At 43.2% G+C, this 26358-nt stretch overlaps 1 protein-coding gene across 1 annotated transcript in view; it reads left to right on the top strand.

Moving 5' to 3' along the window:
* The window catches only part of ern1 (endoplasmic reticulum to nucleus signaling 1), a 29186-nt gene extending 2843 nt beyond the window's left edge, over window positions 1-26343 (top strand). Inside the window, exons 2-22 of the mRNA XM_017714085.2 lie at window positions 5785-5905; window positions 7533-7566; window positions 8552-8624; window positions 8961-9033; window positions 11714-11836; window positions 12128-12229; window positions 12750-13011; window positions 13468-13546; window positions 13806-13971; window positions 15433-15548; window positions 17948-18127; window positions 19697-19955; window positions 20071-20161; window positions 20282-20471; window positions 21734-21833; window positions 21956-22155; window positions 22268-22415; window positions 22573-22700; window positions 22996-23119; window positions 23302-23369; window positions 24414-26343. Coding sequence (XP_017569574.1) covers window positions 5785-5905; window positions 7533-7566; window positions 8552-8624; window positions 8961-9033; window positions 11714-11836; window positions 12128-12229; window positions 12750-13011; window positions 13468-13546; window positions 13806-13971; window positions 15433-15548; window positions 17948-18127; window positions 19697-19955; window positions 20071-20161; window positions 20282-20471; window positions 21734-21833; window positions 21956-22155; window positions 22268-22415; window positions 22573-22700; window positions 22996-23119; window positions 23302-23369; window positions 24414-24800 — 3024 coding nt within the window. The 3' untranslated portion in view covers window positions 24801-26343. The remainder of the gene's footprint in view (window positions 1-5784; window positions 5906-7532; window positions 7567-8551; window positions 8625-8960; window positions 9034-11713; window positions 11837-12127; window positions 12230-12749; window positions 13012-13467; window positions 13547-13805; window positions 13972-15432; window positions 15549-17947; window positions 18128-19696; window positions 19956-20070; window positions 20162-20281; window positions 20472-21733; window positions 21834-21955; window positions 22156-22267; window positions 22416-22572; window positions 22701-22995; window positions 23120-23301; window positions 23370-24413) is intronic.
* Window positions 26344-26358: the final 15 nt, after the last annotated feature.

Here is a 26358-nt window from a genome sequence, read left to right as displayed (position 1 = left end):
TCTATTGTATTGTTTTTTTTAATATATATTTCTTAAGTTTGTTCTTGAGGAACGTCCTAAGAAAACGTCGGTGTCAGATTTATTTTGCGCTCTTAAACTGAAGAAATGTTCAGGATTTTAAGAACAAATTTCTTCTTAAGAACAGAATATTGTTGTTGTTGTTATTATTATTATTATTATTATTAAGTTACATTTATACAGCACCTTTCACAAACCCAAGGTCGCTTCACATAGCACGGGGAAACAAACAAAAATAAAAACTAAAGGATGGTGAATGAGGCCAGTTATACGTAAATGGACCAAAGGAATTGCTCCATTGACTTACATTAAGAGTAAGTTCTGTTTTTTCCTGTTTATCGTTTTTGAGAGATGAGATTTTGTTCCGACGGCAGCGAAGCGTTTGTGGCACTGTTCGGATCCTCTTGTGGTCTGTGCTCGATCTATAAGCAGCACGTAGTCGGAAAAACGGCACTTTCTGGTGACCCTGACTCTCTTTCCACATTGGGCTGAATATGCAGCGTGCCGTGTGGAACAAACCGGCGCATGGCCGTGCATATGAAGTGACCGACTAATGCCAAAGAGCATATGGCTGCGTTTCTGTAAACAGCCAGTCGAGCATGTTGAGGTCTGTGTGCCGAGCGTTATCACCGTTATCGCAGGTTGACCTGTGTGAGCGGACGAAGCGCGTGACCCCCTGAGCGCTACTGCCACGTGAGGCCGGCTGCTGACTTTAACACGTTATTTTGTCGATTGTGGTCCTGCAGCTTGGCTAGATTGGTTACATGGTGGTGGGACTGCTTTGAACCGACTGAGTTGACTTCAGCTCTGAGTTTTATGTGGGTTAATTGGGTTTTATGGCTGCGCAGTTCCCCTTCAAACACACATCCTGTTCAGTGCAGTGTCTGTTCAGGTTCCAGGTCTCCGTGATTGTCTTCAGGTGCTGTATCAGTGCAAACTCGTGTTCAGAAGTCTTGAGATTGGCTCCGTTTAAGTGACACATTGCGTTTTATTGTGCTGATAGTTTCATGAGGTCTGAAAGGTCAGAGCAGTTCTTTACATTGTTTGTGGTATTGATTACTGTTTCTCACAGATAACAGAATAACGTGAGTGTACATTAACCAATGGACTGAAACCTCAAACATCGCAGCACGCTCCACTACTATCTAAAATAATGTTTTACACTTCCCCTTTCTGCAGTTGTCTTCACAGCTGTGGAGGAGCTGGGGCTCGCAGTCATGAAAGATCTCAGGCACCGTCCACACGTGTATTAAACAATTATACACTCGCCAGCCACTTTAACACAAATAGCTGATCAGCCAATCACACGGCCGCAGCTCAGTGCTTTTAGGCATGTAGAGGTGGTCAAGACGACCTGCTGAAGTGCAGACCGAGCATCAGAACGGGGAAGAAAGGGGATTTAAGGGGCTTTGAACGTGGCGTGGTTGTTGGTGCCAGACGGGCTGGTCTGAGTATTTCAGAAACTGCTGATCTGCTGGGATTTTCACGCTCAACCATCTCTAGGGTTCACAGAGAACGGTCAGAAAAAGAGGAAATATCCAGTGAGCGGTCAGTTGTGTGGACGAAAATGCCTTGTTGATGTGAGAGGTCAGAGGAGAATGGGCAGACTGGTTCCAGATGATAGAAAGGCAGCAGCAACTCAAATAACCAACCAGAATCTCTGAGGAACGTTTCCAACACCTTGTTGAAAGTATTGAACGAAGAATTAAAGCAGTTCTGAAGGCCAAAGGGGTCCAGCCTTTTACTAGCAAGGTACCTAATAAAGTGGCCAGTGAGTGTATGTCATATATATGAGGAAACTTTCTGTAGGATTGTGGAGATTTGTTGTCCTGCGTAAACCCTGTTGCCTCTGCAGCTTGTTGCTGTCACCACCGTTGTCAGAACATCTCTGCTTTAGTTTAGCACGACATTTCGCATTTTCCTCGAGCCGTGTGACATTAATCATGAGTGCTGTTATTGCGCTCTCATGTGGAATCCCCTGCTTCTTTCAGAAAATATCATATATGTGTTCACAAGGCCTCAGAGCCACGTTGCCGACCTGCCAGCAAGCCGTCGTGAAAGAGAGGTTGGTACTGCTGCTCTGAGAAGCTCTGTGACTCAGGAGACGCTGATAAGGAAATTGTCTGCCGACGCTTCCGTGTACCCGTCTGCTAATCGCGATGCGCAAGTGTTTATTAATCATATCTGTTTTGACGTTGCTGGCTCTGAATGCAGGACTGGGGTCAGAGGTGCTTCTTCAGGATCAGTTGTGCTTCCTCTCTTGCTGAGATGAAGGGGGCTCTTACATCTGGTGTGGTGCTGATCTGTTGAACCCTTTCTGTAGTTTGGTCTGTTTGACAGGTGTGAGCTCTTCACCCGTGCCTGGGTGCACACCGAACAGCTAATGGTGGTCCCACTGTCCACAGAGTTTGCCTGCTTTAACGTCTGATTCTTGGTAAAAGCTCGATGCTTTTGTTTTTGTTACGTATTGCATGAGTTGGTTCAAAGTGACCAGTCACAGAAGCCGGTGTTGTGTGTGATGGACATTCAGCACCTCTCTTTTCATGGAAAATGGGTTTTTGGCAGGTCCGAGAGTAAAGAGCACTCGTATCCCTCAGTTCTGACCGACAGGCAAGCGCTCGCGTATGATTTGGTGCTTTTTTTTAGCTGTTGCAACGTGAAACCAACTGAACTAAATAAAGATACGATGTCTCAGAAACCCCAACTCTGGTGTAGACACAGATAACGTAGGTGTTAAAACAGCCTAACGTTCATCTGGACCCGAGTTTGTTGGAGCACTCTCTGGTTTCTCGTGAGTACAGGCCCTGGAAATGTTTTGACTCCCCCTAAAAATGGTGGGAGGCGCCTGCTAATCACAGTCCATAAAGCCTGCAGCTCCTGACCGTTGTGTTAGATTAGTGGGTGGACAGGCCGTGCCGAGAAAGCCGTTCTTCTTATAATGTAAAAGCACTGCCAAAAGAAACATTTTGCTTCGTGCTGCTTGCTGTTGTGTACGTTATTACGCAATGGGGTTATGCAATGTCTGCCCCAGTCGACTGAAAAAGCATCACAGCGTGGATAATAATAGAAATAATAATAATAAAAATAAGAATAATAATAGGTTCGATTTATATAGCGCCTTTCACAAACCCAAGGACGCTTTACGTCATATATTAAAATAAATAAATTAATGAAAAGACTGCAGAGAGGGAAAAAAAGGAAGGTTTTTTTAGCAGGGATTTGAAGGAAGACTGAGAAGAGCAATTCCGAAGAGCGGACGGGAGAGAATTCCAGGGTTTGGGGGCAGCAGCGCTGAAAGACCTGCCACCCATAGTAGAAAGTCTGGTTGAAGGAACTGTGAGGAGTCCAGCGCTAGAAGTTCGGAGAGCAGGAGAGGGACAGTGTAGAGAACTGAGATCATCGGAGGAATGAGCCGTTCCGGCTTCCTCCTGCGCTGACATCAGTCTGAGCTGGACTTGGACAGTTAGGCTCTTCTGACGTCAGCGCCGGTAGCCGAGGCACCTGGCACGGTGGAAGGTTCTGCAGGTGTTGTGAATGTTTGTGTGCTTCAGAAACCGAGAACGTGCTGGACTCTTTCGCTAAAGCAGGTTGTGATCTCTCTGAAGTGTCTTCAGGTCCACGTGAGGCCACTACAGTGGGAGAGCTTGCAGGTGTGTGATGTTTGCTCAGGTTGTACGCTGTGCGCTGCCAAATCAACGGAGCATAACGAAGGAGAAACGGCGCAGATTTCTTCCTAGCTACACAAATAAGGGCATGCGGACATCACGTCGTGGAGGCCTTTTAAATGACCCTTGGTTAGCATTTTTAGATCTCACCAATACTCGATTAAAAAGACTGAAGTTTTCATAATTATAAAAGTATTAATTATTGAAATGAACCTAAATCAGCAATGAGTGATTGAAAAGTTGCGCGATAAAAATACATATTTCAGTTTCTCCTACTGCCCTACAGAATTGGACCGTAAAACTGGGCATAATTGATACACGTGCATTTTATCCGGTGCCATATTTTTATATGTGATTTTATATTTAGTATTTATGTCGCTGCTGACGGAACAAAACCTCAATTTTTTTGTCGTTTTTCAGTTTTTGACATAATTTGAAAATGCTTGCCGGCCTTTACGTTGCATGTGAATTTCATGATGAATGGCCAAACCTAAATGGCCCAGATTGGCTTGAAAAAGTGTCTGGTTCCATAGGCTTACATTAAAAGGAAAGTATGTTTTTCCCTTTTCCAGTAAAGTTTTTTTTTTAAGTCTTTTAAAGGATCTTTTTCTGGTCAAGTGTTTTGAAACCTTTTGAAAGTCTTCGACATCGCCCAGCTGTTAGATTCAAAGTTTGTTTTTTTTTTGTTTGAGTTTTGTAAGAAAACTGGTCATAAAAATAATCAGTAACTGTTTCAATCACTAATAATATAAAATTACACCCCTAATGTTTTTTTTGTGAGCCTACCTGCTGGACTTGTTTGCTGACAGTGGGGACAGGTTGGGCGTGAAAGATGTTTGTAGTTCAACTGAACGTTTAAGCTGTTCGTTGTTTCATGTTCAGTTGTACCTCCTGTTCTATGGAGAATAAGTTCAGTATGAATAAAGAGGAACCTGATGACTGAGCAGTGGTCACACTCTGAGCCAAGTGACCCTTGTTTTTACAACTGTGAAGGAACGCAGCTGCATTTTCAAGAACGGTCGTATAACCTGAAGGGGAAAAGACCACAAACTCCTCTGTTTATGATGTTGAACATCATATAAGTCTCAGTGGTCAGATGTTAGATCCTGGCAGTGCCTGCAGGAGGATATTCGGAAGAAGAGGCTGGGCAGCCGGGAAAATTCTGCAATACTGCTACCCCACCCTTCCGATTACTTTGTGTGCCAAAAACAGGATGAAACAGGCATATCGCTCATATTCTTGGACTACAGGGTGTTTCTACACTTAGTTTCTTAGTGTGTTTAATACTTTATTGACCCTTTTTCTTTCTTTGTGTGCATCTTTCTTTCTTTACTTGTTTTACTTTCTTCTTTATTCCAATGTACCAAACTCTCCCTCATGCCTTTTCTGCAGTCAGATCCAAGCCTCCCCATGTGGGCCAGTTCTTTTGCCTGGAGAGAGACCTCGGAATGATTGACGGCCACATGGAACCAAGAGCTGCTCAGCCTACGCAGCACCTGGCCTGTGAAAGGCTATAAAATGTTGATTTTCAGCGTCGCTTATCCAAAATATGAACAACTTCACCAGAACTATTGCTGCACTGTTGCAAGCAGTATGTGCCTCCCAGCCTAATGCCTTCACGGTGCTATGGGTTTGGCCTTGGGCTAACAGCTTTGCATCACCCTCCCTGTCTAGACTGGATGCTTGCAAGCTATTCCCTGTGTAGTTTCCTAAACATTCCTTCTCCTCAGGCCGATGACCTCCATTAAAGACCTTTTCAACTGACCACTTTGGGAACTGCCTGCTAGTGGAGGTGGAAATGCCTGCTGTTGGTTAATGGAGGTTTTATATGCCCTGCTACTGACCATTGTCATTGTGTAATCGTACACCTGCAGTCAAAGGCCATTTGGATGTCCCTGTTAAGTCGTGGTATTCATGGCATTAGAGCCATTGAGTAAATTAGAATCTAAAATAAAATCTTTTTTTTTTTTAACTTGTGTTTTTCCTCCATTTCCTTGTGGTTCAGTCTGTGATCTCGTATTCGGTTTCATTTGAGGTCAGTGATATCGATGTTCCACATATAATGATTGCCATTTCTGTTTACTCCTTGTCCATCTTGCAGGACTCCTGTAGCGCCAGCACCGTCTCCCTGCCCGAGAGTTTGCTGTTTGTGTCCACGCTGGATGGCAACCTCCATGCCGTCAATAAGCGGTGTGGCTCAATCAAGTGGACGCTGAAGGAAGGTAAGTGTGATACAATGACGAAATGTGGGACAGACTGCTTTTGGCTGGCCCTCTCCGTGTTCGGGTTACAGTACTGCAACGAGGGCTTCACAATGGGAAAGTGCATGGAACGCAGCGGCCAGCCGCTTTTAGACACTGAACACAATTCTGCTGTTGTCCTCGGGCGAAAAACGTCGACACCTAGTACAGTTTCTGTAGATACGATGTTCAAGGCAATGTTTCATTTCCTGAAAAGGAGCTTCAGTTCCCAAGCCCACAGGATCATGGATTAAAATCTAGATGCAGCAGACAGGCCTAATAAACATGCTGTGGCTTGAAATCTGATTATCACGGGTGAAGATTTCACTATTTCAGCTGAGCAGCAATTTATAGTGTTTTTTTTTTTTTATTGTTATTAGTGCAGCAGGTCATTTTCATAAAGTCCCTTGCTACTTTTCCATCATAACACATGTTGAAGTCCAGACCATGCTTCTCTCACACATGCTCACTGGCAATCATTAACCGAGCTAGTAGGGTGCAAACAGCATGATGTCGTCAAGGCCAGGTGGTGGGCAAGAGGACGTTGCCTCCGCTTGTTGTGCCCCCTTCCTGTATTGATTTCCCTCATGCATACACTCATTGTCCCTTTTTAACATGCATTAAAACCAGACCCTTGCCCCACAGCTCTGGTCAACCCCTGCTAACCCTCATTCAGTATTCACATAACATGGAGCGGATTGCGTTTCGGCTGCTGGCCGCATGTTTTCTTCTCTTCTCTTCTCCAGCAGTTATGGAGCAAACCAGATGCACTAGCTTAGCAGGTCCCGCCGGATGTCTGAAGATTCTATAGGAGGTGTAATGCTTATGCAGCGTACGATCCGAAAGGTTGGAAGGAGTGTGTGAGTTCAGCAGGCCTTGAGGATTGACCTTGTGTGGTCGAGCTATTGTTGGCCAGCTGTTTGTGAAGTAGTAGCAGTTTCCCACAAGTCTAAAACAAACCTGTGGGGAAAGGGGGGTCTTTTATTTTGTGCACTTAACTGTATTTAACTGCGCATTCAACCGAATGTTAAAGGTTCTATGTCATTTTTTGTCATTAGGCGTGAAGCACCTCATATAAAGGTGTAGCTCATGGGGGAAAAAACGGAGGATAAAGAGTCATTTTATTCATAACAATGTAGAATATTTTATTCTTTGAATTTGTTAAAGATTGGACAAATTGGATATTGTTAGAAGGGGATCAGCATGTGCTTGGGTAGCCGTTAAGATGCTTCTCTCTTTGTGAAAGAGTTAAATACTGAACAGTGGCATGTTATCAAGGTGCCGTGTACACATCTCCCTCTTTCTCTTTCTTTCTCAGTGCAATGCATTGAGTCTCCAGCTGTTTTAAGGTGTGGGCTTCAGTTTAATGGAATACAGGTTCAAAGTAACTAGTGCAAATGTTTACGTTGTGGGTCTTGAAGAATCGGCAGTGTAAGCAGAAGATGAGAAGGTAGTTGTCAGTGTTGCTCCCCTGAGTAACGCGTTCAGATGCCTGCTCTATCAGATCCCAGGTCATTCAGCTTTGTGTAACTGCTCATACATTTGCATGTCTGCACGATTGCAATATTGACGTGTAACTGAAAAGCGTCCGTCTTCTTTCCCTGTGCAGATCCTGTTCTTCAGGTCCCAACCCACGTGGCAGAGTAAGTAGCCTTATGCTGTGTGAGTCTGTATGTGTTGCAGGGAAACTATGAAAACAGGAACTATGCAAGCTGCTGAGCTTGCATGACTCTTCCTGAGTGCAGTATCATAAAGTATGATCACTTCCCCAGGCTTCTTCTGCATGAAACACATTATTCCAGTATTCATTGTTTTATCACAGGAACATGGAGAAAATATACGGTTCAGTGAAACATCAATATTTTAACAGCAATGTACAGCCTGAAAACTTTGCTTGTATTTGCAAGTAAATATGTTACGTCATACTTTGCTTCTCCCGAACATGGGCACCTTGACATGGACAGGTTAGATCATGTTAATGACAGCATGAAAAAAATCAAAGAAATAGGTCCTGCTAGAACCAAAGACAGTTAAAATACGTTTCTCTGACAAACTAAGATGCTGGCATGTCATCCACTGAGGAGGAAAACGTCTGCGGAAGGCTGCATCTCCATCGACATCCGGCGTGGTACTGGTTTACTTTAGCTCGTTAGCTCATCTTAGGCCGTCTCCGTTATGTAACTAGTCTGACAGCAACTTAGCAATTTCCATCAGATTTTTTTGACTGATACACACATTTAAAAGACGTTTTATCTGCATGAAGAGAGATACCACGCCTCTACAGGGTGAGTCAAAACTCACAGAACATAATTTTATCATATTTTATTATTTATGCCGTCACCAGCCTCCACGATGCGGTGCTGAAGGTGGGAAGTTTGCTGCGGATTTCCTCAGCATACACAGTTAGTTTGAGATGACCCCAGAGATGAACAAAACAAAAAATAAAACAAAACGGTCTCCTGTGACTTTTGGCTCACCCTGTATGTTAATTTCAGCCAAAATAACTTTTTTCTTTTTTGTGGTTAACCAGGTTTCTGTTCATGAACTCTTATGGTGCTCAAACGTCAAACATACTTAGCATGCACCGTCCCATCCTTCAAACCTGTCTTATGTGCCTTTTCTTTGCAGGCCTGCATTTCTCCCGGACCCTAATGATGGCAGCCTGTATTCTCTGGGAGGGAAAAACAATGAGGGACTGACGGTGAGAGAGGAACTTTGTAGAAAAATAGTACTTCCTTTTTCTGAAGAAAGCTCAAACCGTTACTCTTACCAGCTGCACTATAATTGTAGGGACTTTGTTGGGGAAACTCTACTTTTGTAGTTTCTCTAGCTAGAATCAAAACGACGTTCCTTCCTTGAGGGTTGAGGTGGACAGCCATAGGCTTATTTATTAATTAATTAATTAATTACTGGAAGGCTGGAACAGGTCAGGCTTTTAACAGATGGGGAAGCTGTTTTTGTTTAAAACAACATGAATTTTGTAGTGGGTTGTTTGTGCGGCATAATAAAGGAGTGATGTAATTGCGTGTTGTTGCAGAAACTGCCCTTCACCATCCCCGAGTTGGTCCAGGCTTCTCCCTGCCGCAGTTCTGATGGCATCCTTTACATGGGTAAGGGTCTGAAACCTTTTCACTTCCTCAGTGGGATTTCAGAGGCGCTGAAAAAACAAATGAGCTTCTGTTCTGACAGGCAGAGTGGCTCTCTGATTCGTCATTTTATTTTCCCTTGCTGTAACATGAGAACATTTTTTCTTTTTTGCTGTGACATAATAAGAAACGAGAAGTCGTTCGTTTGACGCCCCTGATTCTGGCACAGGCAGACTGCAGTAACAACCTAAATGATTTGCACCAGTTTGTATGAAATGAAATATGCAGTGAATAAGATTCCACTACTGTAGATAACCATCCCCAGAGCTACATAGTACCGTGTTGACAGATGCTGCACTAGTACTGAGAGGTTTCCTCATTATATCATTTTGCTTTAGATTACTTGTTTGTTTAAAATCAGTCCACGACATATGAAAAAATAACCACTGAAATGCTGCTTTGCAGAGGGAAACCGCAACAGTGCTGGACAGTAACTGAGTACCTGAGTAACTGAGTAAATGTAATTAGTTTCTGTACTTTAGTATTTTTGGTGTATCTGTACTGAAGTTTCTCCACTTTTTCCTTTCACTCCACTACATTTCAGAGTCTAATATCCGACTTTTTCCTCCTACATTTTGAGAAATCTGTCGTTCCTTTTGGTTTCTGTGTGTATAAAAACGTAACATGTCAAAACGAAAGAAGCGCAAAGCCAGAGCACCAATCAGGGCCCAGCGGTCACTTTGTTTAGAGCTGGTTTTGACCTGTTGGTCATACCGACCCAGTGCAGCACGCGGTTCAACGTCAGCGCAGCAGCGTAAAACTTTGGGAGAGTCTGTTCAACATAAATGATGAACTAACCTAACTTTGTGTAAATAGAGCTCAATATAGAAATATGTCCACATATGCAGTCGAGACTGACGCGGCTTTTTTCTGAATTTCTACAAACACCATTTCATTTTATAGTAAATGAGTTTGGGCTGGTTTATGTTTATGAACAGACGCCTACAGATCAACATAGTAAAGGAGCTCATCTGTGATCCTGAGTTTAAAGCCAGTTTTTATTCAACTTAAACTTGGAACTAAGTTGTAAATAAATCTGAATCTGAAACTTTGCTTGTGTGTAAAAAGTGATTTCAGAGCCACTCGGTTCTCCCTGATGGAAACTGTTTACCTTCAGTGTTTTGTGCTTCTGATCATTTTAATAGACGTCAGCGTCACTAATTAATGATGTTCTATTAAAAGACTGGTTTACCAAGAGAGACGCTGGAGGACTTTCACCTGAAATGAGTTCATGAAGCCAGTCTGGTTATAAAAATGATAACAGGACATCAGAGCCAGAATTACTCTTTTAGTACTTTTACTTTATACTTAAGTACATTTGAAGGGAAATACTTTAGTACTTTTACTCAAGTGGAGGTCTAAAGGGAGGAACTTCTACTTTTACTGGAGGAATATTTTACCTTGGGGGTCTCGACTTTAACTCAAGTACATGATTTGTGAACTTCGTCCATGTCTGAACCGGAACGGTGTGGGACAGCAGCCACAAAAGCTATAAAAATAGTATATAAATATATAAAAACACTCCATTTTTCTCCACGTCTGTGGTTCTTCACCACTTCACCCAAACAATCAGACCATTGGGAATGGACAGAAGTATAGTGCATGTTAGCAGAAGCGTTGGTGTAGTGGTGTTGGGTTTTTCCCCAAACGTCTGACCACAGCATTTGAGTTGACCTCTGTTTTACCACACACAGCTCCCACTCTGGTTCTCAAAGTTTCTCTAGACGTATTTGGTTATAACGAGTAGTTAGAATGTGACGCACCAAACCTACTCGCTTTGTCACCTAAACTTCAGACACCAGTGATCTTGCTTTCCTGCCGTTCCTTCCACTTCTACTGTAAGACAAACAGCCATTATGTGTGGTGGAGAGACACAAGAGCTTAGCTCCCTTGAGAGGAAAAAAACCAATCTTTTCCTGATGGCCTCCACGCGGGTGGGCTGTGTTTTCTCCTTGCATAATCTCACAGCTCAACTGTCCTCTAATTCCACCCTTTGTGCTTTATATGTACATTAGCGACACCCACAATTGGGATAGATGAAGCAGTGATTTAATCAGCCACCCCCTTGGTACATAACGATTTAAGCCAATTACTTGTTGAGCGCTGATGAATGTGGATTATCTGAGGGTTAAATGTTTCTTAAGATGTGCTTTGCACCGCTTGCAGTTTGGATCTTACTGCTTCACTATGACAACCCCAGGAAGTCCCTAGTTTGAGTCATCAGTTTGAGGTTGATATAAACACATGGCATCCTGCCCTGTTCGTATCTGTTTACATTTGAGATTGAAGATTTCGCTACGCTGAAATTTGTCTTTCTGTTTTGTGGTTAACACGTGGAGTTCAAACCCAGCAAAGGCGCTGAGACTCCCTGTGGTGGATGTTGTAAGGCTTGTATAAAGGAGCCGTCTGATGAAATAGAGCTGAAATTGTTGTCCACCGTTCACAGGCTTGAAAAACTTTACCAAAGTGCTTGGCACCTGCCAGACCAGAAAGAGAATAGGAGCATGCCATTCACAGAAATATGACCTAGATACAGCCAAATCCTGTAGAATAGTACTCCATTCCCTATAACTCTGGCGTGCCATGACCCCAAGTCCATACATGTATGTCTTGATGCACGTTGTGTTTGTCTGTGTCCTTCCAGGCAAGAAGCAGGATGTGTGGTATGTGGTAGATGTGCTGACAGGAGAGAAACAGCAGACTCTCACCTCCTCCTTCGCTGAGATGCTATGCCCGTCGTCTTCTCTGCTATACCTGGGCCGTACCGGTGAGTCTAGAGACGTATGGCTCTGATGTCTCAGACCAAGACTGCTGAGTTTCTATCAGGTCCTTCATGGTGGGGATACCATGAAGGAGGATTTGATTTGGTGCGGTAACTGTGGTGGGGAAGCACCGTTATTTTGTTTGTTCTGGTAAACGTTGTCCTAAATGACACGTTCTTGATTTATTTTCTGGCAGAGTCGTAATTACTACAAGCAAGCGTATCCCCCTTTAACATGTTTTTAATAGAGCTCAGTTTTGATGTTAATCATTTTTTGTTTCTTTGGGTATTTTGTAGAGTACACCATCACCATGTATGACACCAAGAGCCGAGAACTGCGGTGGAACGCCACTTATTCCGACTATGCCTCCACGTTGCCGGATGATGACACAAAATACAGTGAGTTTGACGTACTTATGTACGGCTCACCTTTGCCCGACTCTTAAATGATAAAGGTAGCAGGCTCCCCTTGAGATGATCGTGTTCCTCAGCTTCTTAAATGACTTTTTAAAGAAAAACCTTACCAGCCTTTTCCCTTCAAACATACTGGCCGCTCGCATGGTGCGTAGCTTGGACTAGGTACAGACATTACACTGTAACTGTTAGGCAGGGTGGTTCTAGTTGTATTGTTGTCAGTGTTTTACTCCCAAAGCAATAATAAGAGAGGTGAAGCTAAAGTTTGGTGTTTCACCGTTCCTGTTTTGCCGTCTTCTCATTAAATCACAAGTAAGCATTATAAAATTTAAGACTGGTTACCACCAATTATATACTCTTGGGTTAAAACCATGTGGTGAGAAACTGCTGCACCCGTTCTTTTAAGTTGAGCCCACCGTTGGCTTATTAATCCTAGATAGGAGCTTTAGTAAACCCCACCCCAGTCCAGACGTCCATAGGTTCACTAACGCCGATTCTTTTTCAGAAATGGCCCATTTTGTGTCGAATGGCGACGGCCTGGTGGTGACTGTGGACAGTGAAACAGGTGACGTCCGGTGGGCGCAGAACTACAACTCTCCTGTGGTGGCCATGTACATCTGGCAGCGTGAGGGTCTGCGCAAGGTGCCACACACTAATGTGGCTGTGGAAACGCTGCGCTACTTCACCTTCACGTCCGGCGAAATGGGACGCATCACACAGTGGAAGTACCCCTTCCCTCGAGAAAAGAAGCCCGAAAACAAGCTCACGTAAGCAGACTGACGAACCAGAATCGCTCATTATTACATTCAAGAACATGTGACTTTATTTGCCTTCAGAAGCCTCGATGTTCAGTGCCGTGTTTGGTAGTGATACCATTTCTGGATCTAGGTAGTGTGAAGGAAAGGAATTCTATATAATCATAGTGTGAATTTGCTTTAAAGGTGCTGCTATACTCAGAATATAAACTCCTCCTGTTTATATGATGTTTATAATACATGCTTGTGTTTTGTTGTGGAAGGAACTAAAGCTCAAACATTCTGCAGTTGGCAGGATCCACAAGCACATTCTGTTTGTGGGAGTTTAAACATGAAAGTCCAGCAAAGTTTCAAGTTAGCAAAGTCTAGTATATTTATAGTCAGAGTCTTGGAGATAAGCAGGGCTTAATTCATGATCCAGATAAAGAAATGTGGGTGTGAATAAACATTTTTTTTGACTCCCCGCAGGTCCACCCTTTATGTGGGCAAATATTCCACCAGCCTGTACGCCTCTCCCTCTCTGGTGCACGATGGCGTTACTGTTGTGGTGAGTGAACCTCTGCTTGCATCATACTTCTGCAATGAGAGGGCCTCTGGCCAGCCATATTCGGCTCCATGCCTGCACACAGTCAAAGTGACCATGCCCTGCTGCAGGTATAGGTCATGCTCAGCCTTCTGGCTGGGCGAGACAAAAATTTACTGGTCCAGGTACTTTAACATGCTTTTATTGGAGCTTAATCGTGTGTGTGTGTGTGTGTGTGTGTGTGTGTGTGTGTGTGTGTGTGTGTGTGTGTGTGTGTCATCAGCCTCGTGGTAGCACCTTCCCCATGCTTGAGGGCCCCAGTAGCCAAGAAGCAAGTGTGGAGGAGGACCAGGAGTGTGTGATCACTCCCAGTACCAGCGTCCAGTTCAGTGCAGCCCTTGAGGAGCGAAATCGGATCAATTACATGAGGAACTATCTCCTTCTTATAGGTATCTCAGCAGTTATCCTTTGTTAGCCACCCAGCCTAGAGACATCTAATGCGCTTCTCTTAGTTTCTGTTTTTCCCTGTAGGATTGCTAAGACACATAAAATCCTATAGCCGTGATGGCTAGACTATCTGTCAGTCTTTTATATCACTTCATTTTGAGTGCTGTCTGTCAGACGCTTGCTGTATGTGTATAAAATGTGGTCATGCTGCCCCCTAGTGCATGAGGAGTGTTTTTATTATTTTTTTAATTCTTGTTTGTATTAGTGTGACTGCATGTGGTCAGAGAAGTCAGAGAACACCCTTAATTTACTTAAATTCTATTCAGAACAACCACTAAATAAAAAATCTCTGTGTTTCAGGAGATATTTCTGAGGAGATTAGATGTTAGATGGTCCATGTGCTAGGAGTTTCCAAAGCTGATGTGGGAAAAAATGTTTTAAAAGATAGAGCGACAGTGGAATTCTCCTCCTCCTCCTCCTGTCCATCAGAAACATTGCACTGTGCAGAAAAGGTTCAACGCTGAAATGTAGTTGGCAAAGTTTTTACAGAGTAAAAGAAACCGACAATGAAAATGTGTTGACTACTCCAGAGTCCAGACCTTCGCATCACTGAATGCGTTTGGGATTACTTGGATTGTGGAGATACGATTTACCTGAGTCAGTCAGCAGAAAATGCAATTATTTGAATTGGGTTAGTTTTTCCTGGGCAAGTGCTGTAATTTGAGTGGTCACTGGCGAGATGGCCATGATTTTAATCCAGTATGAATCTGCAGCGTCTGTAGTTTTTAAGTAAAAATTCCAGAGTGAATTACCTTCTGTAGTTTGTTGAACTAGAGCTCTCTCAGTAATAGTAATGCTGTTTGAATCCACTTCACAGTAATGTAATAACAAAACTGAGTAATAAAAAAAAAAGCACCTCCCATTTGTTTCAGTCAGTCAGTCAGTCAGTCAGTCAGGGGTGAAGAAGCAGAAGAAAATGGGGCTTAATTTGACTCAATTCTTAAGCTACTGAAATTCTTAACGATTGGGTGCATATTTCTTCCCGTACACTTTATGTAACATCATTTAAAATTGCCATTGATAACAGCCGTCACCTCACTCCGAAATCAGATGTACGATTTTCTCCCTCGTCCAGTTTCGCCTTTTTTGACCCGTATAACCTTTAGCCACACTGTGTAACCCAAACTGTAATAAAGAAAAAATATACATACACTAAATACTGAAAACAAAATTACTGCGTTTAGTTGTTGAGGCCTGTATGTAATGTTTTGTTAAAGGCTGTTTTGACTGGAAATTAAATGGAGTAATTTTTGGATTTTAAAGAGTACTGTATTTTCACAGTTAATAAAGAATACTAACGTATAACTTTTATTTAAGCAACATTTTTTAGGCCATACTTTGCCTGTGTTGTTTATTGTATTAATAAGGCACAGCTGTGTAAATGCATTGCTTGCCTTTCCTAGGTCATCACGAGACTCCGCCTGAGGCTCATACGAAGATTCTGGAAAGATTTCCTGAAAGTATTCCCCGCCAACATAGCAATGTCATCCCTCCCACCACAGAGAAAACTGCTGAAGAGGTGAGGGCTGTGTGTGTGTGTGTGTGTGTGTGTGTGTGTGTGTGTGTGTGTGTGTGTGTGTGTGTGTGTGTGTGTGTAAAAAAAAAAATTGCTGTTCTAGACTAAACATAATCACACTCCCTTCCCTGCACTAAAGAAGCTCGATCATGCCACATTAAGGTTGCCTGACGTTCAAATCAGCTCATCGTGCATCACTCAGAGATGGGAGCAAGCAGTCGTGTGTTTAAGTTTTGATCAAGTCTCAAATCAAGGCAGGGACATCACGATACAGGACCCAAGTCAGTGCACGCAAGTCTCAAAGTCAAGTCCCAAGTCTTAGGCTTTAAGTGGTAAACAAGTCTGTATGCATTCTTTAGCACATTTAGTACCGTTCCAACGATGCTGGTAATGATAATGTAGCTTATGAAAAGCACATGAAAATAGTACACTTACATGATTAAATAGCAAATGAACATTTAAAGTTTTTTATTTCCAAATAAATTGCGGAATCCACGGTAAATGGATAACCATGAGAGATACAGTGGAAAAATTGATGATAAAAATGATCATTTTGAAGATTTTTTTTTTTGTGAGCATGTTTTAAGCCCAATGTGTCACCATTACCATTATAGAATTTCCTTTATTGCAAGGTGATGAGGAAAATCATAGCTGCCTGACCATTTAGATTTAGTTCTTCCCAGTGCTGCCAGTCCTGGAATGCAGCACAAGCCGAGGGTCAGTTTGAATTGAGTTTATATTAATTCACTTTGGGTCTTGAGCCAAAGTCAGAGTCTTGGTGTTCAAGTCAAAATCAAGTCTCCAGTCATCAAATTCATGACTTAAATCTCACTCACATATTCAGGTAACTTCATGTATGTGTTTTACATACAGGGCTGCAATGTACACTGAAAGTATTTACTCTCCCATCCAAATCACTGAATCCAGGTGTTCCAGTCACTTCCATGGCCACAGGTGTATAAAGCCGAGCCCCTAGGCCTGCAGACTGCTTCTACAGACATTAGTGAAAGAATGGGTCGCTCTCAGGAGCTCAGTGAATTCCAGCGTGGTGCCGTGATCGGACGCCACCTGTGCAGCAAGTCCAGTCGTGAAATTTCCTCACTACTAAATATTCCACAGTCCACTGTCAGTGGGATTATAACAAAGTGGAAGCGATTGGGAACGACAGCAGCTCAGCCACGAAGTGGTCGGCCACGTAAAATGACAGAGCGGTCAGCGGATGCTGAGGGGCATAGTGAGCAGAGGTCACCGACTTTCTGCAGAGTCAATCACTACAGACCTCCAAACTTCATGTGGCCTTCAGATCAGCTCAAGAACAGCGTAGAGAGCTTCATGGAATGGGTTTCCATGGCTGAGCAGCTGCATCCAAGCCTTACATCACCAAGCGCAATGCAAAGCGTGGAATGCAGTGCAGTAAAGCGCCGCCACTGGACTCTAGAGCAGTGGAGACGTGTTCTCTAGAGTGACCAATGGACGAGTCTGGGTTTGGTGGTTGCCAGGAGACGGTACTTGTCTGACTGCATTGTGCCGAGTGTTAAGTATTCACTCGTCTGGCTTCACACGCATATGAACATCCCATTCTATTACATAGGGTTTAATATAATGTCGGCCCGCCCTTTGCAGCTATAACACCTTCAACTCTTCTGAGAAGGCTTTCCACAAGGGTTAGGAGTGTTTATGGGAATTTCTGACCGTTCTTCCAGAAGCACATTTGTGAGGTCAGACACTGATGTTGGACGAGAAGGCCTGGCTCACAGTCTCCACTCTAATTCATCCCAAAGGTGTTCTATGGGGTTGAGGTCAGGACTCTGTGCAGGCCAGTCAAGTTCTTCCACACCAAACTGGCTCATCCACGTCTTTATGGACCTGCTTTGTGCACTGGTGCGCAGTCATGTTGGAACAGGAAGGGGCCGTCCCCAAACTGTTCCCACAAAGTTGGGAGCATGAAATTGTCCAAAATCTCTTGGTGCTGAAGCTTTAAGAGTTCCTTTCACTGGAACTAAGGGGCCGAGCCCAACTCCTGAAAAACACCCCCACACCACTGTCATGCAAAAACCATGTATATTTCTATGCATTTTTTTCTACTTTTTTGCATAATTTGAAAATCCACTTGCCTTCTGCATTGAACATGCATGGAAAATTTTGTGAACAGACAAACAGAAGTGGTCCAAACTGTATTTCCTTTACAAATTAAGAGCGTTATTTTCCTTCTCCTCCTTCTGTTATTTTGGAGATCTGAGGTTTTGTTCTGCCGGAGACACACACACACATGCACTGATGTCATCTTTGACCATGACAAAGTAAATGTTCGTAAGTGTCTTGGATAAACTTGTATCTTTGACAAAGTAAATTTATTTATTTATTTATTTATTTATTTATTTTTGTCTCTGTTCCCCTTCCAGAAGGTGAATGACAGTGAGATGGAGGACAGCAGCTCCCTGCCCCGATCTGTCAGCAGTCAGTCTAACCGCCTTCCCCGCACAGAGGCCCCTGTGGACAGCATGCTCAAGGACATGGCCACAATCATCTTCAGCACGTTCCTACTGGCTGGATGGGTAGCTTTTATCATCACCTACCCCAAGGTAGACAAAAGGCTTCTTGTGTAGTTTTTGGTGGAAGTTAGCAAATATTGGCCTTCCAATTTATTTGAAACACTTGACTTTGAGAAAAGTCTTGTTTTGCTAGGATTCCTCTAAAAAGTAACTAGACATGTTTAGACATGTAGACATAAACTATAAGGGCAGACGTATTGAGACCTACACATTACACCTGCAGAAGCTTTTATGAATCCCATTCTAAATCCATAGGCATTAATATGGAATAGATAGATAGATACATACGTAGATGCATACGTAGATACATGCGTAGATACTTTATTGATCCCGAAGGACATTCAGCAGCCAGTAGCGGACGCAAGACACTGTACAGTAACAGTAATAAGGGTAAAGACGATATAACAACAGGAAGAATAAATATAAAAGATCCTAACTACAGGCATATATACAAACAGAAAAATACAACAATCTGTAATAAGATCTATAACCTGAGATGAAAGACGCAGTACAAAAATACTGTATGAGGAGTTTGTGCTCGGTGATGTGAGGCTTGCAAATGGCCATGGAAAGTCATGCCATGGAGCTCCCGGCATGCAAAGTGTTGAAGTCGGTGCCAGAGGAGGTTTGAAGCTCTGCAGTGATTTGATTCAGCAGAGCGTTTTATGCACTCGGCCAACCCACTCTGTAAGTTTACGTGATCCAGCATTGAGTTGCTGTGGTTCCTGAACGCTTCCCCGTTGCAGTAATACCACTCGCAGTTAATAGTGGAATATTAAGGAGGGAAGAAATTTTGGGACTGAATGAAACATCTGGGTTCATTGATTAAGATGTGTGTCCCAACACCTTTGACCATATAGTGTATGAAATTCTGATTGATTTATTTATTAGTTTTTTGTGTTGCTTTGCATTCTCAAGTTGGAGATTTTATATTGGGTCCAAGTCCAGTAAACTTTATGAAGTAAAATGTCCCAAAATGCATGAAAATTGTTAGTGAAAGTGTGTAGTCTGGTTATGAAGTTGAACCTGCTGAAGGAAAAGTTAAAGAAGAAAGACCGTTTATGGTCTTTGATCACTTATCAATGTGTGATTGAAGTCCCAAACAGTACAGCATGGGATATTCTAATGTGGTGCAAATGTAATATAAAAATGTAAAAAAAAAATTGGTTTAGGTTTATGCAGCATGATGGCTTGATTGTAGAAACTTCCAATTTGGTGACTTTCTATAACTTGTGTATATCACTGTGTATAAACCTCATATGTCCAAAATGGTAACTTTACAGGAGAAGAAAAAAACCTACTTTACTTTTAATGTAAGTCAATGGAACCAGAATTTTTTCCAAGTCATTTTGGGCCTTTTGTTTTGGTCCATTCATCGTGAAATTTGCACACAGTGTGAAGGACAACAGGAATTTTCAAATTATGTCCAAAACTAAAAAAACGACAAAAATGGAGATACAAGGTTTTGTCCCGACAGCAACGATATGTTGAATTGTAGCGATGTAAGAAGTAAGGATCTAATCAAATCGATTATTTCCTGAAATGGAAACTGGTCCCAGATTAGAGATTTATTGTTGTGGTTCCTTGGTCTGTGCATAGAATGTGCAAAAGCAGCAGCAGCTGCAGCACCAGCAGTTCCAGCGGCAAATGGAGGAAAAGCTGGAGCTCCTGCAGAGGCAGCAGCTGCTCTTCCAGCCACCTACAGATCTGCTGCCTGACGCCGACTTCCTGGAGGCGGCTCACGCTCGCACCGAGAGCTCAAACCACAGCACCCCCAACGGAACACCACGTGCCTCCAACCATTCCAACCTTTCAATGTCTGAGCCGGGGAGCTCTGCCACCGAGCACGAGGAGGGAGGTGAGAACATGCCTGCCCTAGTTTAATCCAAAAACTTGCTGTTGTCGTTTCAAATGAGATTTATCTGTTTATTCCTCTCATCTCTGATTTATCTGATTTGTTTTGCCTTTTGTAGAGGATGAATCTAGCATTGTTCGGATTGGTAACATCACATTCAACCCCAGGGATGTTCTTGGACATGGTGCCGAAGGAACTATTGTGTACAGGTAAGAAAGGAAATGTGTGGTCAGGCTTGTCATTTGGTTGATTTTCCTCTTCGTCTCAACCATTCCACCCTAGACTAGCCTTGTTTGAGATGATTAAATCTACACTGCTCTCTCTGCCAGGGGTCAGTTCGACAACCGGCCAGTGGCTGTGAAGAGAATTCTTCCGGAATGTTTCAGTTTTGCGGACCGGGAGGTGCAGCTATTACGCGAGTCGGACGAGCACCCCAATGTCATCCGCTACTTTTGTACAGAGCGTGACCGCCAGTTCCAGTACATTGCCATTGAGTTGTGCAGTGCCACTCTGCAGGAGGTATAGTAGACGCTGGCCGTCTCCCAGCACAGTTCACCTTTTCGGTGTGTGTGTCAGCATTAACTACTACTGTGTTTAATTAAAGCCATATCGAGACCACAGAAGCCATAGTAGTGCTATTTATTTTAGGTAAACACACAGTGGTACTAATCGTAAGTTACCTCAGCTACGTTAGTAGCCTAGTCTTTGTCATTTTTACCTTGTGTCTTTAGGCCTGAAAGCATTCATTGATGAAGTGGCAGTAAGCTCATACCAATCCAGTACAAGTTGAATGTCAAAATCAACTTGAGCTTTGTTTATCGGCTCTCTCGTGATTCCATGTGTTACAGCTGAGCCTTTTACTGTATCTGCATACAATTATGTGACGCTACATGTCTCCGTCTCTTGTAGACTGTGTGTTAAAAATTCCCAGAAGCACTCCTATGTGTGTCGCAACCCACACCAACATGTCACTGCAGCACTGAGAATGATCCACCACCCAAATATTTGATTAGTAATGTGGCTGGGTTTTTAAGTTCAGTCATTTTGTAATACCAACAAAATTACTTCAGTACCACTTATCAGCATCAGTGATGCATTGACCTCTATTGAAGCAGATCATTAAATCAGTTGATGTTAAAAGCGTGTGAGCTGAGCGCCGCATAGAATATGGGTCTAGGCTGCTACGGTGGGCAGGGTTTGTTTTACCGCTGATGTGCTGCTGCTGCTTAAATGATTTGAAAGTGTCTGTGTTGCTGAGCGTAGAAGAGCGAAGTCCTTTTTTCTTTAAGACACAAAACAAACCACTTTGAACAATTTTTAGTGCGTCCCTAATATTCGTTGTACTTAAAAGAAGGTATCAGAAATTGGCATCAAAGTCAAGGCTTTAGTAATTTTTTAACAATATCCAGCCCTGGCAGGCCTTTATCTTGTGGTGATCCCATTCCAACAATGGACTGTTGTGGGTGGCTGACAAATTGTGTAGCAACAGATGGACGTACAATCAGTAACTATATATCTGTCTAGTAATTGTAGCTCATAAAATATCGCCAAAAACCGATACAACAGTCCAAACTGTGTATTCTGAGTAAGCTTATATTGAATGTTATGAAGTGTGGACATAGCTCAGTAGAGTTTCATTCTAGCTATATTGTAATGCTTTTGATTTTCTCCGTTTTCTGGATCCCACCTGTTAAAATTGTTGTAGAGTTGAAGTCTGCGTAATGGTTGATCTCCAGAAAACATGTAAAGATGGTTTCGCTCTGATTTATCTCTGTTTTCAGTATGTGGAGCAGAAGGATTTTAACCGCCATGGTCTGGAACCAGTGACACTGCTGCAGCAAACCATGTCTGGACTGGCACATCTGCATTCTCTCAGTATAGGTACTCACAATACAAAACATGGGTCGATTAAAGGCCCGAATAAGTTTAGTTTGTTTGGGCTCATAATTGAGGCTCATAATTGTTTTTTGTTTCTTTTGTTTTGTTTTGTTTTTTCTCTCAAGTTCACAGAGACCTGAAGCCACACAATATCTTGGTGTCCATGCCAAACGCTCATGGGCGTGTGCGTGCCATGATTTCGGACTTTGGTTTGTGTAAGAAGTTGGCAGTGGGCAGACACAGTTTCAGCAGAAGGTCTGGAGTTCCAGGCACGGAGGGCTGGATTGCCCCTGAAGTGCTTAGTGAGGATGTTGCGCACAACCCCGTGAGTGCTCTGAACCTCGCGAAGCTTGTGATGCCAGTGGCGATCTGATGTCCCGTGGGCATTTGTGATATTGAAACACTGATGACTCTCTTTGGGCGTCTCTTCATTACAGACCTGCAAGGTGGACATCTTCTCTGCTGGCTGTGTTTTCTACTACGTGGTGTCGCAGGGCAGTCACCCATTTGGAAAGTCCCTGCAGCGCCAAGCCAATATCCTCTTTGGTGCCTATTCACTGGCTCTCTTGCAGCCAGACAGGCACGGTATGACTGGTACTTCCTCTTCAAAAGAGACTTTGAGACTTCAGGCTTGTTTCCTATGAGAATAACTCTGACTTTAACTATGAACATGCAAAAGTGTCTTTGTATGTTTTAAACAGTGAACATGATCATGTTGAGGGTTTCGTTTGGTCTTTTGCAGAAGACATTGTGGCCATGAACCTAATAGAGCAGATGCTGAGTATGGAGCCTGGGAAAAGGCCATCAGCAGAAAGAGTTCTCAAACACCCTTTCTTTTGGACTCTCGAAAAACAGCTGCAGTTCTTTCAGGTATTAAACTGCCAAACTCTTTCTGCCTATCTCTAAAAGTGTCCTTAAGCCAGTTCAACCAATGGCATTAAAGAATGCGGAAAGAATGTCAGTGTCGGTGTTTTCTAAAGGTCTTTCAGTGATGCCGCCAGCTCTGTCTCTCTAAATAATGGCTTGAATGTAGCGATTAATAGCTTAATTGATAGTGGACAATCCTGCATCGTCTTTGCTGTTTATATCATTTTATATATTAAGGACTAGTAATCCTGTATCCGTGCTTTCAGTGTGTCATTCTTGATGCTTACTTTTCCTATAGGATGTGAGCGATAGGATAGAGAAGGAGCCGCTAGATGGACCAATTGTAAGGCAGCTGGAGAGGGGAGGACGGGCTGTGGTAAAAGGAGACTGGAGGGAACACATCACAGTGCCTCTGCAAACAGGTGAGGGCTAAAAATGAGATTAGATAAAAAAGTTAATGCCTGTTTATCAATATGTGAAGCTGTGGATTCTTTTCACAATCATATTAAACTCTATCAGTATATATAAATTCCATGCCATTTGTATGGGTGTACCTCCACGCTGGTGGTATTTGCAGACTACTTATGACACTCATCGTTCACAGATCTACGCAAATTTCGCTCATACAAAGGCGGGTCTGTTCGGGATCTTCTGCGTGCCATGAGAAACAAGGTAAGCTATGTAACAAGGTAACGCTACCATACGTACCATCACCATTGATTTATTTTATGCGAGCCATAGCAGGTGATCATCAGTGAGCTTGTAAACATGCTGAGTGGGTTGGTCTCTTGGATTTATGCCACATTTATTATATGTAGCATAGATGACATTCCTCCTTAAAACATCAAGCTGGCTGCACAAGCTTCTGGGTCTTTGCAGCAGGCAGATATCATGCCTATGTAGAAAGCCGGTGTACAGTGTACATTTTAGGACATCTCCAGACCACAGCGTTACGTTTCAGACACCAGACAGTTCGATCTCAGGTGCCCTTTTATTTGACAAAGATTAATCCTAAACTTGTACACTGTTGCTGTCTGTTCCCACATTTGCTTCAGTGATGGGGACCATTGCAATATTACCAAAGGAAAATGTGTGCAAACACTTTTTGGAAATAAAAATAAATAACGGGCGGCACGGTGGGTAGCGCTGTCGCCTCACAGCGAGGAGGGCCTGGGTTCGATTCTCCGGCCTGGTGACCGGGGTCCTCTCTGTGTGGAGTCTGCATGTTCTTCCCGTGTCTGCGTGGGTTTCCTCCGGGTTCTCCGGTTTCCTCCCACGGTCCAAAGACATGCAGTCAGGCCGATTGGACCTGCGATGGACTGGCGACCTGTCCAGCGTGTATCCTGCCTTTCGCCAAATGACTGCCGGGATATGCTCCAGCACCCCCCTGTGACCCTGAGGGAGAAGCGGCTTAGAAAATGAATGAATGAATAAAAATAAATGAATAAATTTTATTCCTGATTATAACAGTCTGCCACAGTTACCTAAATAAGAGCATTCTGTTGGTGGCGGAGGTCTGGGCAGAGCACATTATATTCCTTTTGTTCTTTTGTGTTTTAGCCAAAACCTACAGATGTAAGCAACTTTTGAAGGAAGGCTTTAAAATGTTCATATGAGTAACATTTATAAGTTCATGACTAGTTAGCATGTCTGATTTCTGTCTCCGCTAGCCTTCATTCTTTAGCACTTCAAGCAAATCTTCCTTTCCCCTTACAGAAGCACCATTACAGGGAATTGCCCAACGAGGTTCAGGAGACGCTTGGCTCAATTCCGGATGACTTCGTCTCTTACTTCACCTCCCGCTTCCCACATCTGCTGCTGCACACACACCTGGCCATGCGCACGTGTGCCCTGGAGCGCCCCTTCCTGCCCTACTACCACAGCTCCGAGCTGCTCGTCCGGACTGTTCATACACAGCCTGAGCCTAAGCTCCCAGAGCTGCAGGAACCCACAAGCCAGCAGGATCCATGTCCATCCACAATAACGGCACCTCCAGCAAGCCTGGAGCTTCCTCCACCATCAGATCATCCAGAACTGTCCACACTTCCTGCAGAGCCATGCGTGTCACCAGTGCCACCGAGACAAGAAGACGTTGCTCTGTAGAATTTGCTTGACTGCAGTGCCTTTGGGAGTGTTTTGCTGTTATGAATGGACACATTCCAGGGTGGGCCTCTCTGAGGTGGCATGGTCTGGGCCTGCAGTGCCTGGGCCGTGTCTCTAAAGGAGCTGCCATCCCGTCTCAAGTGCCTTACTTAGAATTTTTTTTTTTTTTTTTTTTTTGGTAGACAAAACGGCTCTTTTCAGAGCTGCCTAGTGGTTCCTGGTGAAGCTAGGCAGGAGGATGCCCAAATTTGATCCAGTTATTTGGACCGTGATGTTCTCCTAAGAAGCTGATTTATTTTATTTTTTTTTTTCTTTCATTTTTTTAATGAACTCTTTCGTAAAGGCTGCATACTGTGATGCTCTCACACGTATGAGGCGAGAACTAATTTCGTTGAACACTTGAAGTGGTCGAGTAATTCTACTGTGCAATGTTGGTAATGCTCTGTTAAGTATATATTTTTGTACATATTTTGACCGGTGATAATCAGTCTGTGTGGCCAGTGTGCCTTTTTTTAAATCCCACTGTGCTCTGTCTTGGCTGTGAGGTCAGGGAGGTTGTTTTTTTCCACCTGTCGCTACGCTGCTGTGGGCTCTCCGCCTCGGTCATGTCCATATGGGAATTTACGCTGTGGAGATATTGACGCAGTTCGGTTTTTATTCTCACAGCTCATTGGCAGGTGTTATTGCCTGATTACCTGTGCATCTTATTTGTAGGCACAGTGATGAACATGAAAACAGTATAAACACGGTTAACTTCTTTAGTTATGTAGTTCATTTTATCCATCACTCGATTGTGAAACCTGTTTAAACAGAAATAAGGATTCATTTAAATAAGTTATTTTAAGCGTTGAGAGTGTTCAGCAAACGAATGATTGATCTTTCCATCTCACCTACTGCGAACAGGCACATTGGACCAGTTTAAAGTGTTTTTTATTAATTTAATATGGTTCACTGTAGAGAAACGTCCCGACTCTCTGCAGTGGTGCTGATGAGAGCCAAGGGTTGCAGCGTCGACACCATAGATATATAGTTTTGATATGTAACGATGGTAAAATAGAAGTAAACTGGGAACTATTTCATCTTTCAGCAACCTGCATGTAACCATTAATAAGATAAGATAATCCTTTATTAGTCCCACAGCGGGGAAATTCACATTAATACGCTTTAAAACACACATTTTAGGGCACAGCAACAAAAAGGCGTCAAACTTTTCATGCCTGGTGACGATCATCGCTCCTGTGAAGCATCAAAGCCTCTCCGAATGAGTTTAAGCAGTAATGATTGAATTGCAGACAACCTGCCAGATGTGGCCTTCCCCTGTAACTGTACACCTCTTTCACCATCAGTTTTCAGTGCATTAATAGGAGAAATAATCACATTAGATTGTCACTTTATATGTATTTCTTTCCTGCGATGCATTTGTAGCACAAATGTTAATTTATTTGTCTTATTTTTTCCACGCGACTTGACCTTTTTTACTGGTACAAGCTGCTATTGTGCAATGCCAAGATCCCAAATAAAGCATTACAGTGTCAGATCTCCACCTGAGCCTGAGCCT

The sequence above is a fragment of the Pygocentrus nattereri genome, chromosome 14 (assembly GCF_015220715.1).
Source record: "Pygocentrus nattereri isolate fPygNat1 chromosome 14, fPygNat1.pri, whole genome shotgun sequence".
Lineage (NCBI taxonomy): Eukaryota > Metazoa > Chordata > Actinopteri > Characiformes > Serrasalmidae > Pygocentrus > Pygocentrus nattereri.
The sequence above is the reverse complement of the archived record's forward strand: the minus strand, read 5'-3'. Positions and strand labels throughout refer to the sequence as shown.